This window comes from Physeter macrocephalus, chromosome 4 (genome assembly GCF_002837175.3).
Source record: "Physeter macrocephalus isolate SW-GA chromosome 4, ASM283717v5, whole genome shotgun sequence".
Lineage (NCBI taxonomy): Eukaryota > Metazoa > Chordata > Mammalia > Artiodactyla > Physeteridae > Physeter > Physeter macrocephalus.
The window spans coordinates 88,512,498-88,525,711 of NC_041217.1; the positions used below are offsets into that span (position 1 = coordinate 88,512,498).

Genomic DNA, 13,214 nt, shown 5'->3' on the forward strand with positions numbered 1-13,214 from the left:
AAGTTATCCCAAGATTAACAGTTTAAAACAACAAGTATTTATAATCTCACGGTTTCTGTGGGTCAGGAATCTGGGTGTAGCTTAGCTGGGTTCCTCTGGCTCAGGGTTTCTCACAGCCTATAGCAGGGTGTCAGCCAGGGCTGCAGTCACTGCAAGGTTCAACTGGGGATGGATCTGTTTTCAAGCTTATTCACGTGTTTGTTGCCAGGTTTCCCTGGCTCTTGGTTGAAGATATCAGTTCCTTATTGCAGGGTCCTCTCCATAGGATGCTTGAGTATCCTCACAGCATGGTAGCTGGTTTTTCCAAATCAGTTATCAAAGAGAGCACCCAAGATAGAAGCTGCAATCTTTGGTCACATCTGCTCTATTCTGTTGGTCACAAAGACCACCCCTGGTAGAGTGTGGAAGGGGACTACACATGGTGTAGTCACATGGTGTGACTACCAGGAGGCAGGGATAGTTGGGGGCCATCTTGGAGGTTGGCTCCCATAGTGTTGATAAGAGTTATAGCACCCATTCCTCTCCAAAGAGTTTCTATACCATAAAATTCGTAATGGAACCTTAGAATTTGCTTAGGTGATGGTAATCCTAACTGGACATCCTTTTATTAGAGCATAGGTTAGCAAACCATGGACCTGTGGACTGTTTTGTACAACCCTTGAGCTAAGGATGGTTTTTATATTTTTACCTTTTTAAGGTGGTTTAAAAACAACAACAACAAAAAAACAATATCAGAGAATATGCAACAGAGACCTGGTATTTCAGTCCTGCAAATACTAAAATATTTACTTTATAGAAAAAGTTTGCCAACTGCTGCTTTAGAGCAAGAATAATATTGTAGATGTGGATATCTTTATTGATATGACAAAGCATTTTTCAATAACTTATAAGACTTAAGAAATACTGTTAGTTTTCACCTTTGTGGTATGCATATTAATATAGCTTTCCTTGCAGGCATTTTAATATGATTGTTCATATTACTCCACACACCCCTCAAAAAATATCCTAATTCAATACCTAGGCTTCCTCTTATATTCTCCATCTCAGTTAATAGCATCACCTTCCCTCTTCTCTGCTGGCCCCATCCCGAGTTCCAAGCTAGAAACACTGGGATCGTCCTTTACACTACCATTTCCCCCACCCTCCATATCTAATTTGTCACAATTTTGTTAAGATGTCAATAGATTATCTTCTCTCTATTTCCTCTGCTACTGCCCTAATTCAGATCATCTTTACAGCAAAAGGGATCTTCTTGGCTCTGGTCTTAGACCCTTAAGAGAGATAATATGTGAGAGAGAACACATCAACAAACTAGACAGTCATTTGAGTGACAATATATGCTAGATATTTGTTCTTTGTAAAGTTACTTCTTTTGAATTCTGTGATGATAGTGTTGATGTGAATAATAATATTCGTTATATTCTTTCATAACCAGGTTCTGAAAACCAGGCTGGCTGTAGGCAAAACTGGACAATACTATGGGATGTTTGATTGTGCCAAGAAGATTTTGAAACATGAAGGCATGGGAGCTTTTTACAAAGGTTACGTTCCCAATTTATTAGGCATCATACCTTATGCAGGTATAGATCTTGCTGTGTATGAGGTGAGTTTGTAGCAATCTTTTGAATCTGAAAATATAGTTAAATAGTTCTCATTGTTAGAATTTGACTTTATATAGAGAGGTACATATGTACCAGAAAACAGTTTGTGACCAAAAGTAGATTCAGGGGTGTGTTCTTTTATCTTTCTTTTCAAGTTCCTTGAATATGAGACCCCATATGCCTGTAGTCACTTTTGTATTAGATTTCCCTGTTAATTATTTTTATTAATGAAGAGCATACTCTCACATTCAGATATAGTTGTTCACTTCTCTAGCACCATATACACAAATAAAATCAAAATAGATTAAAGACCTAAATGTATGACTGGATACTATAAAACTCCTAGAGGAAAACATAGGCAGAACACTCTTTGACATAAATCATAGCAATATTTTTTTGGACCCATTTCCGAGAGTAATGGAAATAAAAACGAAAATAAACAAGTGGGACCTAATTAAACTTAAAATCTTTTGCACAACAAAGGAAACCATAAACAAAACAAAAAGACAACCTACGGACTGGGATAAAATATTTGCAAACGATGCTACCAACAAGGGATTAATTTCCAAAATACACAAATAGCTTAATATCAAAAGAACAACCCAATCAAAAAATGGGTAGAAGTCCTAAATAGACATTTCTCCAAAGAAGACATACAGGTGGCCAACAGGCACATGAAAAGATGCTCGATATCGCTAACTACTAGAGAACTGCACATCAAAATTATAATGAGGTATCACCTCACACCAGTCAGAATGGCCATCATTAAAAAGTCTACAAATAATAATTGCTGTGGAGAAAAGGAATAATAATGGTGTGGAGAAAAAGGAACCCTTCTGCACTGTTGGTGGGAAGGTAAATTGGCACAGCCACTGTGGAGAACAGTAGTGACGTTCCTTGCCAAATTAAAATAGAACTGCCATATGATCCAGAAATCCCACTCCTGGGTGTATATCTGGAGCAAACTCTAATTTGAAAAGATACATGCACCCCAGTGTTCATAGCAGCACTATTTGCAATAGCTAAGACATGGAAGTTAACCTAAGTGTCCATCAACAGATGAATAGATAAAGAAGATGTATTTATACACAATGGAATATTACTCAGCCATAAAAAAGAATGAAATAATGCTATTTGCAGCAACATGGATAGAACTAGAGATTATCATATTATATGAAAGACAGAAAGACAAATATCATATGATATCACTTATATGTGGAACCTAAAAAAATTATATAAATGAACTTATTTACAAAACAGAAATAGACTCACAGACATAGAAAACAAACTTATAGTTGCCAGAGGGGATACTGGGAGTGGGAGGGATAAATTAGGAGTTTGGGGTTAACATATACATACCACTATGTATAAAATAGATAAACAACAAGGACCTACTGTACAGCACAGGGAACTATATTCAATGTCTTGTAATAACCTATAATGGTAAAGAATCTGAAAACAAGACTGTATAACTGAATCACTTTGCTGTATACCTGAAGCTAATAAAACATTGTAAATTAACTGTACTTCAATTTAAAAAAAGGTTATTACAGATACAGTTGTTCAGCTTAGCAGATGATATTAGGGATTTTTTTGTGGAGAGAGAAATAAGCAAAAATGGCACATTTTCTTTGGTTTGTTAAAATTTAACATTGATAAAACCAAGAGACTGATGTGGGTAGTACAGATTCATTACTTGTACTTGTCAACCTGAAGAAACCTAGGAGGCAATAATCAAACACAACACATTTATTTGAGATCAAAGAATTGCATTTCGGTTCACACAGATTTGGGTATCAATCTGAACAGTGTCTACTAGGGAGTAAAAGGGGTTTTTATGGCAAAGAAGGGAGGTTTGCATTACAAAGAATTTTAGTTGGAGCTGAAGGCAGAACCTAGTTGGCAAAACATGATTGATTGCTAAGGCTATCATTAGAGGGAGGTAAGAGTTCATTACTGTGACAAGTTGCAGGTGTTCTTGCAGAGTCCTTGGACTATCTGTGGTGTGGCCCAGTTCATACGTTTATGGTTCCACCTGGTGAGACAGGCATAAGGTCCACCTCTTGAATGGCCTTCCAGCTTCATTTAAAAACCCCTTGACATAAGTGACTCCATCTTAATGTCACATATCCCCCTTTTGATCACGATCATTCTCTAAAAGCATTGCCAATCAACTTACAGATTTGCTTTGTCTCACATTGCTGGGATGGACCTGTCCCAGAAAGTCATATCCCATGTTGGGGGGAATTTTTAATTTCCAGTGGTTATTTCAGGGAGTCAGTGTTATAGGGTTAGACCATTGGGCAACAGGGAGGCACAGGAAATGACTCCTAGGAGATTTGGTGGCTTGTAAGGCAGTTGTCATGGCCCGATTAGCCAAGTTATTTCTTTTGGTTTCATCTGAATTTAATTTTGGATGCCCAGGTACCCTAATGATGGCTAGGACAGATGGCAGTTGGATCGATTCCAACAATTTATTGACCCAATTTTCATTCTTAATCTGGCTTCCCCCTGAGGTTAAGAATCCTCTTGGTTTCTAAAGCATGCCAAAGTCATCAAGTACCCTAAAGGCAAAGTGACAATCTGTATAGGTATTCACTGTTTTACCTTCTGCTAGGGTGCAATCTCTAGTTAAACCATGGAGTTCTGCCTGCTGGGCTGAAGTAGAGGTCAGCAGTGGAGCTGCCTCAGTTACTTCAAAGGAGCAGATGATTGCATACCCAGTACAATATTTTCCTTTGCCATTTTTCAAACAAGAACCATCAGTAAGCCATGAAATCTCAATGTTAACAACAGGGGTTTCTTGTAAGTCAGCTCTAAGGGTTAATAACTGATCAGTCAGGGTCAGACAGTCATGAGGAGTTTTGTCACTAAGTAAAGGGAGAAGGGTTGCAGCGTTGAAGTTGTTGTAGCGGGAAAGGGCTATGTGAGAAGTTAGTAATGATGTTTCATGCAGGGTAAGACAGCTTGCAGGAAGGTGTTGAGTGTGATGAGAATTGTGCAAGCCTCCTACCACATGGGGGAACATAGATGGTGAGTGGAGAGCCCATAACTATTTCCTCAGTTGATGCTGTAAGGGCTATTGCTGCTGAAATAGCTCTCGTGCTGGAGGAAGGCCTCTGGCTACAGGTCTGATCGTTGAGTGTAATATCCAAGGGGTTAGTGTTGACCTCTGTGCCTTTGAGTAAGCGCTCCTAAGCCATTTCTCTTCTTTCGTACATGAAGTGGAAAAGGGGAAGCTAATAATTAGTATGTCATAAAGCAGGGGACTGCAAAGTCCACTTTTCAGGTTCTGGAGCCCTAACGACGTTTTCTTCCCACTCTAAAGGATCTGGTCTTTAAGCTTTGAGAGGCTGGGCAACTAAAAAATTAAGTATCCAGTTTCTGTAGTATCCAGTCAGCCCGAAATATCTTTAAAGTTGTCTTTTGGTCTGTGGCTATGGGAAATTTAAGACACTTTGAATCCTATTAGGGTCTTAAAGGAGTCCTTAATCCGAGATCAAGGGTTCTAGGTATTTGAACTGTGTTTGGACAAGTTGTAATTTCTCTTTAGAGACCTTTATGACCTTTAGTTGCTAACAGCTTGGGGAGATGTATGCTATCTTGCTCACTTGCCCCGTTGGAAGAGGAGCAAAGGTCATCAACCTATTGAAAAGGATGGACACTTAACAGAAAAATGACACCTGCTAAATCTGCTTTTAGGACCTGTAAAAAGTAGGAAGGGCTTTTAGTCTAGACTTGTGGCATGACAGTCCAGGTGTATTGTCCTTCCCACATGAAAGCAAATAAAATTTGACTTTCACAGTCCACAGAGATGCTGAAAAAGGTGCTACAGAGGTCAGTTATAGTGAAAAATTTATTCTCTGTAGGTATTGCCATTAAAAGGGTATGAGGGTTAAGGGCAACTGGATGATGATTGATGACAATGTTATTAATAGCCCTCAAATCTTGGACAAATCTCCATTCTCCTCTGTGAGGTTTCTTAATGAGGAGAATGGGTGTATTACAGAGACTAGTGTAGGGGACTATGAGGTGTTGTGTTTGTATTCCTCTATGATTGGTTTAATTCCTGCTAAGGTCTCAAGATTTAAAGAATATTGTTTAATGTTAGGAAGAGGCTGACAGCAGTCAATTTGAATTTTAATTGAGGGAGCCAAATGAACCTGCCCAACGTGGGTTGTGGATTTTGCCGAGTCTCTCAGGGACTTTTTTGAGTTTTAAGTTTATGTTACCTTCCAAGCTTGTCTTAAGGGCAAAAACTGCTGATAGGGTTGAGGAGCTTGGAACGCCATCAGTTGTTGAGGGGTTGAATTAATTTCAAGGATACTTTCCCCTCTTGGGAAAAAGGGATACAAGTATTGATCTCTCTTCAAGTCTCTGCTTTCAGTTCCTTTGGGTGTATACCTATCAGTATACAAAAGTGCTGGGCCATATGGTGATTCTGTGTTGAGCTTTTTGAGGAACAAACTGTTTTCTAAAGAAGCTGCACCATTTTTCATTCCCACTAACAGTGTGTTTTTCTGCATCCTTGTTAATATTTGTTAGTTTCTGGTTTTTGTTTTTTGATAGTGCCCATCCTAACAGGTGTGAGACAATATCTCATTGTGCTTTTAGCTTGCATTTCTCTGATGAGAAGTGATGTTGAGCATCTTTTCATATGCTTGTTGTCCACTTATTTGTCTTCTTTGGAGAAATGTCTATTCAAGTCCTTTGCCCATTTTTTAATTAGGTTATTTTTTATTGTTGTTTAATTGTAGGAGTTATTTATATATTTTGGATATTAACTCCTTATCAGATATATGGTTTACAAATATATTCTCCCATTCCATAGGTTACCTTTTCACTCTGTTGGTTGCTTTGCTTCACAGAAGTTTTTAAGGTGATGAAATCCATTTGTCTATTTTTGCTTTTTTGCCTGTGCTTTTGGTATCATATCCAAGAAATTGCTGCCAAAGCCAAGGTCCTAAAGCTTTTATCCTGTGTTTTCTCCTAGGAATTTTTTAGTATTAGGTCTTATGTTTCGGCCCTGGATTTATTTTGAGTTAGTTTTTTGTATATGTTGTAAGGTAAGGATCCAACTTTATTCTTTTGCGTGTGGGTATCCAGTTTTCCCAGCACCATTTTTTTTTTTTTAAATTTTTGGCCCCACTGCACAGCATGTGGGATCTTAGTTCCCCGACCAGGGATCGAACCCATGCCCCCTGCAGTGGAAGTACGGAGTCTTAACCACTGGACTGCCAGGGAAGTCCCCCCAGCACCATTTGTTGAAAAGACTGTCCTTTGCCCAGTGTGGGGTCTCGGCACCTTTGTTGAAGATCATGCGCCCATGTATTCAAGAATTTATTTCTGAGCTCTCTATTTTGTTCCATTATTCTATGTATCTGTCTTTATGCTAGCACCACACTATCTTGATTGCTGCTGCTTTGTAATATACATTGAAATCAGGAAGTGTGAGGTCTCCAACTTCGTTCTTTTTCAAGGTTACTTTGGTTAGGTGGGGTCCCTTAAGATTCTATTTGAATTTTTTTTCTATTTCTTCAAACAATGTCATTGAAATTTGAATAGGGATTACATTGAATATGCAGTTTGCTTTGGGTAGTGTATTAGTATGTTTGGGCTACCATAACAAAATACCAGAGACTGGGAGGGTTAAACAAAAGAAATTTACTTTTTCACAGTTCTGGAGGCTGGAAGTCCAAGATCAGGGTTCTGGCTGATTTGGTTTGTGGTGAGGCTCTCTTACTGGCTTGCAGACAGCTGCCTTCTTGCTATGTTCCCGGAGGGAGGGGGAGAGAGAGAGAGAGTTGAGTGAGTGAATTCTCTGGTATTTCTTCTTATAAAGACACTAATCCTATTGGATCAGGACCCCACTGTTATGACCTTGATGTTGCCAGAGAACCTTCATAAGATGATAGAATTTTGAGAATATCTATAAATTGAGGGGTACAAAGCCAATAAAGAGGGGGAGACAAAAATAAAATAAATAAGTAAAAAATATATATATATAGTGAGATCTGAGAGGCAAGGAATGATAATGGATCCTAGGATGTAGAAGAAAATGATTATGGGACACACAGAGAGGACTTATAAGATCATGTATATTTTATAGGATTTTAAATTAATTGTTTTAAAAGTGCATTTTCCTAGCTCCCCCCCACCCCACCCCCCATTCTGGTGTTAATAGTGTAAATAGTTGCTTAGTTTCTAGTGAATCACTTCTCTTTTCTCATTTTTGTAGTTCAGACATGGTTGTCTGTAGGCTTATTGACTTTATTTCTTGTCATATTACAGTACTAAATGGACCTTAAATAAGACACAAATATAATCTTTGTTTTCAAATTTATAGAGATATTCTTGTTATATAATTGTAAGGTCCAAGTATGCAGTTAAATTTTATCTTAAAATATTTAAACTAGTATATAATTTCCCCCACATATTAGCATATATTTTAATACTTCAGATTTTTTTATTTAAAAAGTAGATTATACATTTCTCTCAATTAATTGCCTTCTAATGGAAATACAAAGACCTAGGATAATAGGGAAGAAGCATGGCCTGGGGATCCATATACTTGATTCAGCACCCTTGTTTAGAAAACCCCACTGAGACTAATTTTCCTCATTTCTAAAATCAGAAGAATAGCTCCACCTCAGAGCTTTTGTAGAAGGACTGAATGAAATAACATATGTGTAAAGTACAAAATTAGATGCAGTTTGTAGTATTATATTATTTTCATTGATAAGCACCGTAGGAAATGTTGTTTAGATCCTAGTCTGGTGTGCTGTTGATCTTCACATTTAGTTAGAAGAAGATGAGCACCCAGTCATACCTCTCGTGTTTTGAATCCCCTGTGGCTTCCCCACCTCTCTACAGAGCTGCTGCTTCCTACAGTGGCTGTGCCGCCCAATCTTGCAGAAATGTATCCTGTCTCATAAGGATGAGAGTAGTTGTGAGAACATTCATGTTGAGTGAAAGCAGTTGTAAAGTTAGTTGTTTATTATTTTTCTTCTTTTCTGTTTCTCTGGCAGCTCTTGAAGTCCCATTGGCTAGATAATTTTGCTAAAGACTCTGTAAACCCTGGAGTCATGGTGCTGCTGGGATGTGGTGCCTTATCCAGCACCTGTGGTCAGCTGGCCAGCTACCCCTTGGCTTTGGTGAGAACACGCATGCAGGCTCAAGGTGAGTTTTGGATAAAAGGATGACACTGATAAAGTACTGCATCAGTAACATGCTTTTGGAACTTCAGCTTCCACTGAGACATTAGAGTGTGGTTTTAAGGTAGTATTTCTCAATCTTTTTTGCATTATTGCCTCCCTAAGGAAGCTTTTTAGAAATTCTTTTCCAAATCAGTTCCTCTTCATGAAATTTTAATACCACAGATACTCTGTGCATATATTGTATGTATATCTGTGGTTTATGCACAGAGTAAGATTTTCATGCTCCCGTTGAGAATGCATGTTTTTTTTTTTTGGCGTGTGCAAACACAATGTATACATTTTTATTTCACTTAACATAATATCATTAACATTTTCCATATTTTTACATAATCTGTATAATCAATGTGTAGAGTTGCATAATAGTATTCCAAGTTACTATTTAACACACTTTAAGGGTAGTTACTTTTCTTTTTTTTTTTTTAACATCTTTATTGGAGTATAACTGTTTTACAATGGTGTGTTAGTTTCTGCTTTATAACAAAGTGAATCAGTTATACATATACATATGTTCCCATATCTCTTCCCTCTTGCGTCTCCCTCCCACCCTCCCTATCCCACCCCTCTAGGTGGTCACAAAGCACAGAGGTGATCTCCTTGTGCTATGCATCAGCTTCCCACTAGCTATCTAATTTACATTTGGTAGTGTATATATGTCCGAGAATGCATGTTTTAAGAGTACAGTTGGCCCATCATATTCGTGGGCTCTGCATCCATGGATTCAACCAACTGTCAAGCGAAAATATTCAGGAAAAAGACTCCCAAACTCCAGAAAGTTCCAAAAAGTAAAACTTGCATTTGCCATGCAGTCCACTCTTTACATTTGTATTTACAGATCATCTGCATTGGAAGTACTGGTTAATTAATGATTGACTGCTTGGTTGCGGGAGGGAGGTTGGTACTTGGAAGAGAGATCGGGGATAGAGGCGTCTCGATGCTCAGGGAGTACTGTTTAAAGAAGTGGTAGTGGGTGAGATTGGCCAGGGATAAAGCAGAAAATGAAAGAAAGGCACAGAATGAACACTACTTTAGCAGAGCAATAAAAGCCAGCAAATCATAAGAAAAGAGAATACTCAATCAGACGGCAGGAGAGCCAGGAGGGCGCTGTGTAATCAAAGTCGAGGAGACAGTGTCACAGTGGGGAGGAATCACAGTTCAGAAGTTGTAAGTCCCATAATAACAAACAACTCCAGCCACCATTTACTGAGAATTTGACAGATGCCAACTGCTTTACATATGTTGCTACTGATTCTTTCAACGCTGTGCAGTTTTCATTCCATTTACAGAGGAGAAAGACCATCAGCTTTCAGCTCTCTCACTTGCTAGCTAAGTGTGTTGGGACAAGCTTCTCTATCTTTCTAAACCTCCAATTCCTTACTTATTAAATGGGTATAATAACACTTACCTTAGAGGATTGGTATATAAAGTAATTAACTAAATATCTAACACAGAGTAATCACTCATATTTGTTATAATCAGGGCATTCACTGTTAGGTGCCATACAGGGAGAATCATATAAAGGGGCACTTTCTTGGGCCCCTTGGAATAAATTTTATCCTTTTATTCTGTTCGTTCTAGAAAATCATTCTGAATCATAATTGCATAGTCATAATAAAACATGCATGAATATTAAATTAGCCTGGTTTCTTTTTTAATTTTCTAGCCATGGTAGAAGGAACCCCACAGCTGAACATGGTTGGGCTCTTTCGACGAATAATTTCTAAAGAAGGACTACCAGGACTTTACAGAGGCATCGCCCCAAACTTTATGAAGGTGCTCCCTGCTGTAGGCATCAGTTATGTGGTTTATGAAAATATGAGACAAACTTTAGGAGTAACTCAGAAGTGACATGCTGAATTTTTTGCTTTAGCATGATTATTGAAACTTTCAACCATCTCCAGAGTGACCTTTTCTCCTAGAACTACAACAAGTCCATGGCAAAAAGAAGCTGTATTTTTTTTTCACAAAAGGGAAGAGCATATCACTGGTAACTTCAAACATTTGGACTCAATTTTATACATTCAGAAATGCTAAAAATCATTGTTTTGATAAGCTCATACAGTTTTGAAAAGGCAATAAAATTATATTTTTTCTTATTAGTCCTTTCTACAAATCTCTTCCTGGAATCCTAAATCTGAAAAAATGTACTTGCTTGAACTAAATTTGCTTTGTGTGAATTATAAATCTTTGATCTTAATTTTGGTTGGTTCAGGTTTATGCCAGTTCCTTTATACTTAAATAACTTTTTCTTAAAAACAAAATGATTGGAAAACCTAGGAACTTAAATTGTGTATATATTTTGAATGTCTTTATAAACTTGTTAAAATTTCCTTGTAGGACCATTCATGGAGAAACATTGAATGAAAACATAATCTTACAGCAGCCAAATAGGTATAAGGTCTATATTCTTTTTTTAAGCTGAATAAGAATGAACATAAGCGCCAGAACTTCAAGGCATGTGAATACCCTAGTCCACTCATATGATTTTTGTGTAAGGAAGAGTGATAAAATAATATTTATTTCAGTGAGCACATCTCCATTTTTCTTGTACTGTTATTTGGTTCCCAGGATGACACACTGATTGTCAGTATATTACTGTCAAATTATCAACACAAGGCAACTTATTTGAAAAAGTCTGTTTATTGTCATTGCTTTGAAAAGCACCAGGAAACAAAGCCCTTTTACTTGTATCAGTTTCTGAAGAGCATCTCTCTTCTCTTTGTCCTTTGTTTCCTACTTGAATCAGACTTCCATTTTAATCAGGAAGGCTTCTGGTGACCATTCTTGGTTATCTGAAATTTCTTAATTACATGAAGTAGGTTGATCATGGGTGAATGGCATTCTCATTTCCCCCTCACTTTTAATTTATTTGACCCTGCAATTCTCAATTTGGGCAGCACAAAGCTAGAAGAATAGTATATATTAATAGTAGTATATATTAATTTTATATATTTCGTACTATAAATGAAAGGCCCAATTACAAACATGTACCTTCATATTTTCTCTTGCCCCCAGCTTAGAAACACATTATGATATAGAAAATTTGATTTATACTATTGATAGCATGTTTTTATTTTACTGAAGCCATTTTTTGTAATCAACTATCTTTTCTGATTTGTGTGATTAGGACTTAGAAAAATATTTATTAGTTGAAGTTATTCTTATCACTTTTCAATTTACTTCTTTTTTTTAACATCTTTATTGGAGTATAATTGCTTTACAATGGTGTGTTAGTTTCTGTTTTATAACAAAGTGAATCAGCTATACATATACATAAATCCCCATATTCAATTTAGTTCTTAAACTCAAGTTTTATTTCTAGTAATTTGTTATAAATTGCCAACATTTTAATGGAAATCTAGTGACATAATAGGCATTTACTTTATTTGAACCTACCTCTCATATTTTCTGAACCAGAGAGAAATGCTGGACTTGTGTTTGTGAAACATATCCTAACATGTAGTTTTCATTATATTAATTATACCTGATAAATGTCTCAGTATTTTTATAATACATATGATAAGAATGGGACTCTATCTTCAGGGTGTTTGTACTTTTTAGTAATACATAAATGACAATATTAAGGTACACGATTAGCTCTTTTTTCACTTGTAAAATTATGGAGTGAGTAAAATTTCAAGCTACTGAAAAATATTCATTGTTCATTATGAATTTAAATTGTTTGCTCTTTAACATTTGTAAGGAATGAATGTGATTTATCTCTGTATCTTGTATCTTTTGAAAAGAGCCCGGAGTTGAAGATAGTTTATTTCTGGCATTACTGCATATTTACTTTCTGTTTATATTAAAAATACATATATGTTTGTTTTTGAAATGTCTTATTTCCTCATTTAAAAAAATAGTGTAACTAAGGCAAAAAAATGGCTGTGTCATGCAGTTTATATCACTGGCAGCAGTTGGAATAGTCTGTATAGTATTACTGAATAAAGGCTCACTGTAGTCTTTCCAAATATTTTGGCCTTTTCTGAACAGCCATAACAGTTATTACCTCTGTCATATATTTTGGTATAAGATGATGTTTTTCGTGATGTCCAAATTCCACATTTACCATTTAGGGTGATACCCCGGGGCCCATAGTGCCAAGGAGAGTCCAAAGTCACAGGGCTCCTTGGCACATCTTGGTGGAGTACCAGTTTGTCTTGAAGTTATGGGAAACAAAAGCTAAGTAAGTTTACAGGTAAGTAATTAAAACAATTTTATAATGCAGATTTTACAACTATAAAGATTATAAAATTTGATTTTAAAAAATAAAACATAAGACTGCAAAGAAATTCTGCTTTCCAACTTGAATGCTACCTGGCCTCCAGGAAAAACGTATTTGCCCTCCTTGGCTCTCAGGGACCCTTTATTAGAAAAATGTCGCCGATTTGTTTCTTAC

General features: G+C 36.8%; 1 protein-coding gene across 2 annotated transcripts in view; it reads left to right on the forward strand.

Annotated features, from left to right (window-relative positions):
• SLC25A24 (solute carrier family 25 member 24) overlaps window positions 1–12,724 on the forward strand; it is a 43,868-nt gene extending 31,144 nt beyond the window's left edge. The window contains exons 8-10 of one of the 2 annotated variants that reach the window (XM_024119812.3): window positions 1,436–1,603; window positions 8,630–8,780; window positions 10,479–12,724. In XM_024119812.3, the coding sequence (XP_023975580.1) occupies window positions 1,436–1,603; window positions 8,630–8,780; window positions 10,479–10,663 (504 nt within the window). In that variant the 3' untranslated portion in view covers window positions 10,664–12,724. The remainder of the gene's footprint in view (window positions 1–1,435; window positions 1,604–8,629; window positions 8,781–10,478) is intronic. The other variant, XM_024119813.3, reaches the window with a different exon arrangement.
• The last annotated feature ends 490 nt before the right edge of the window (window positions 12,725–13,214 follow it).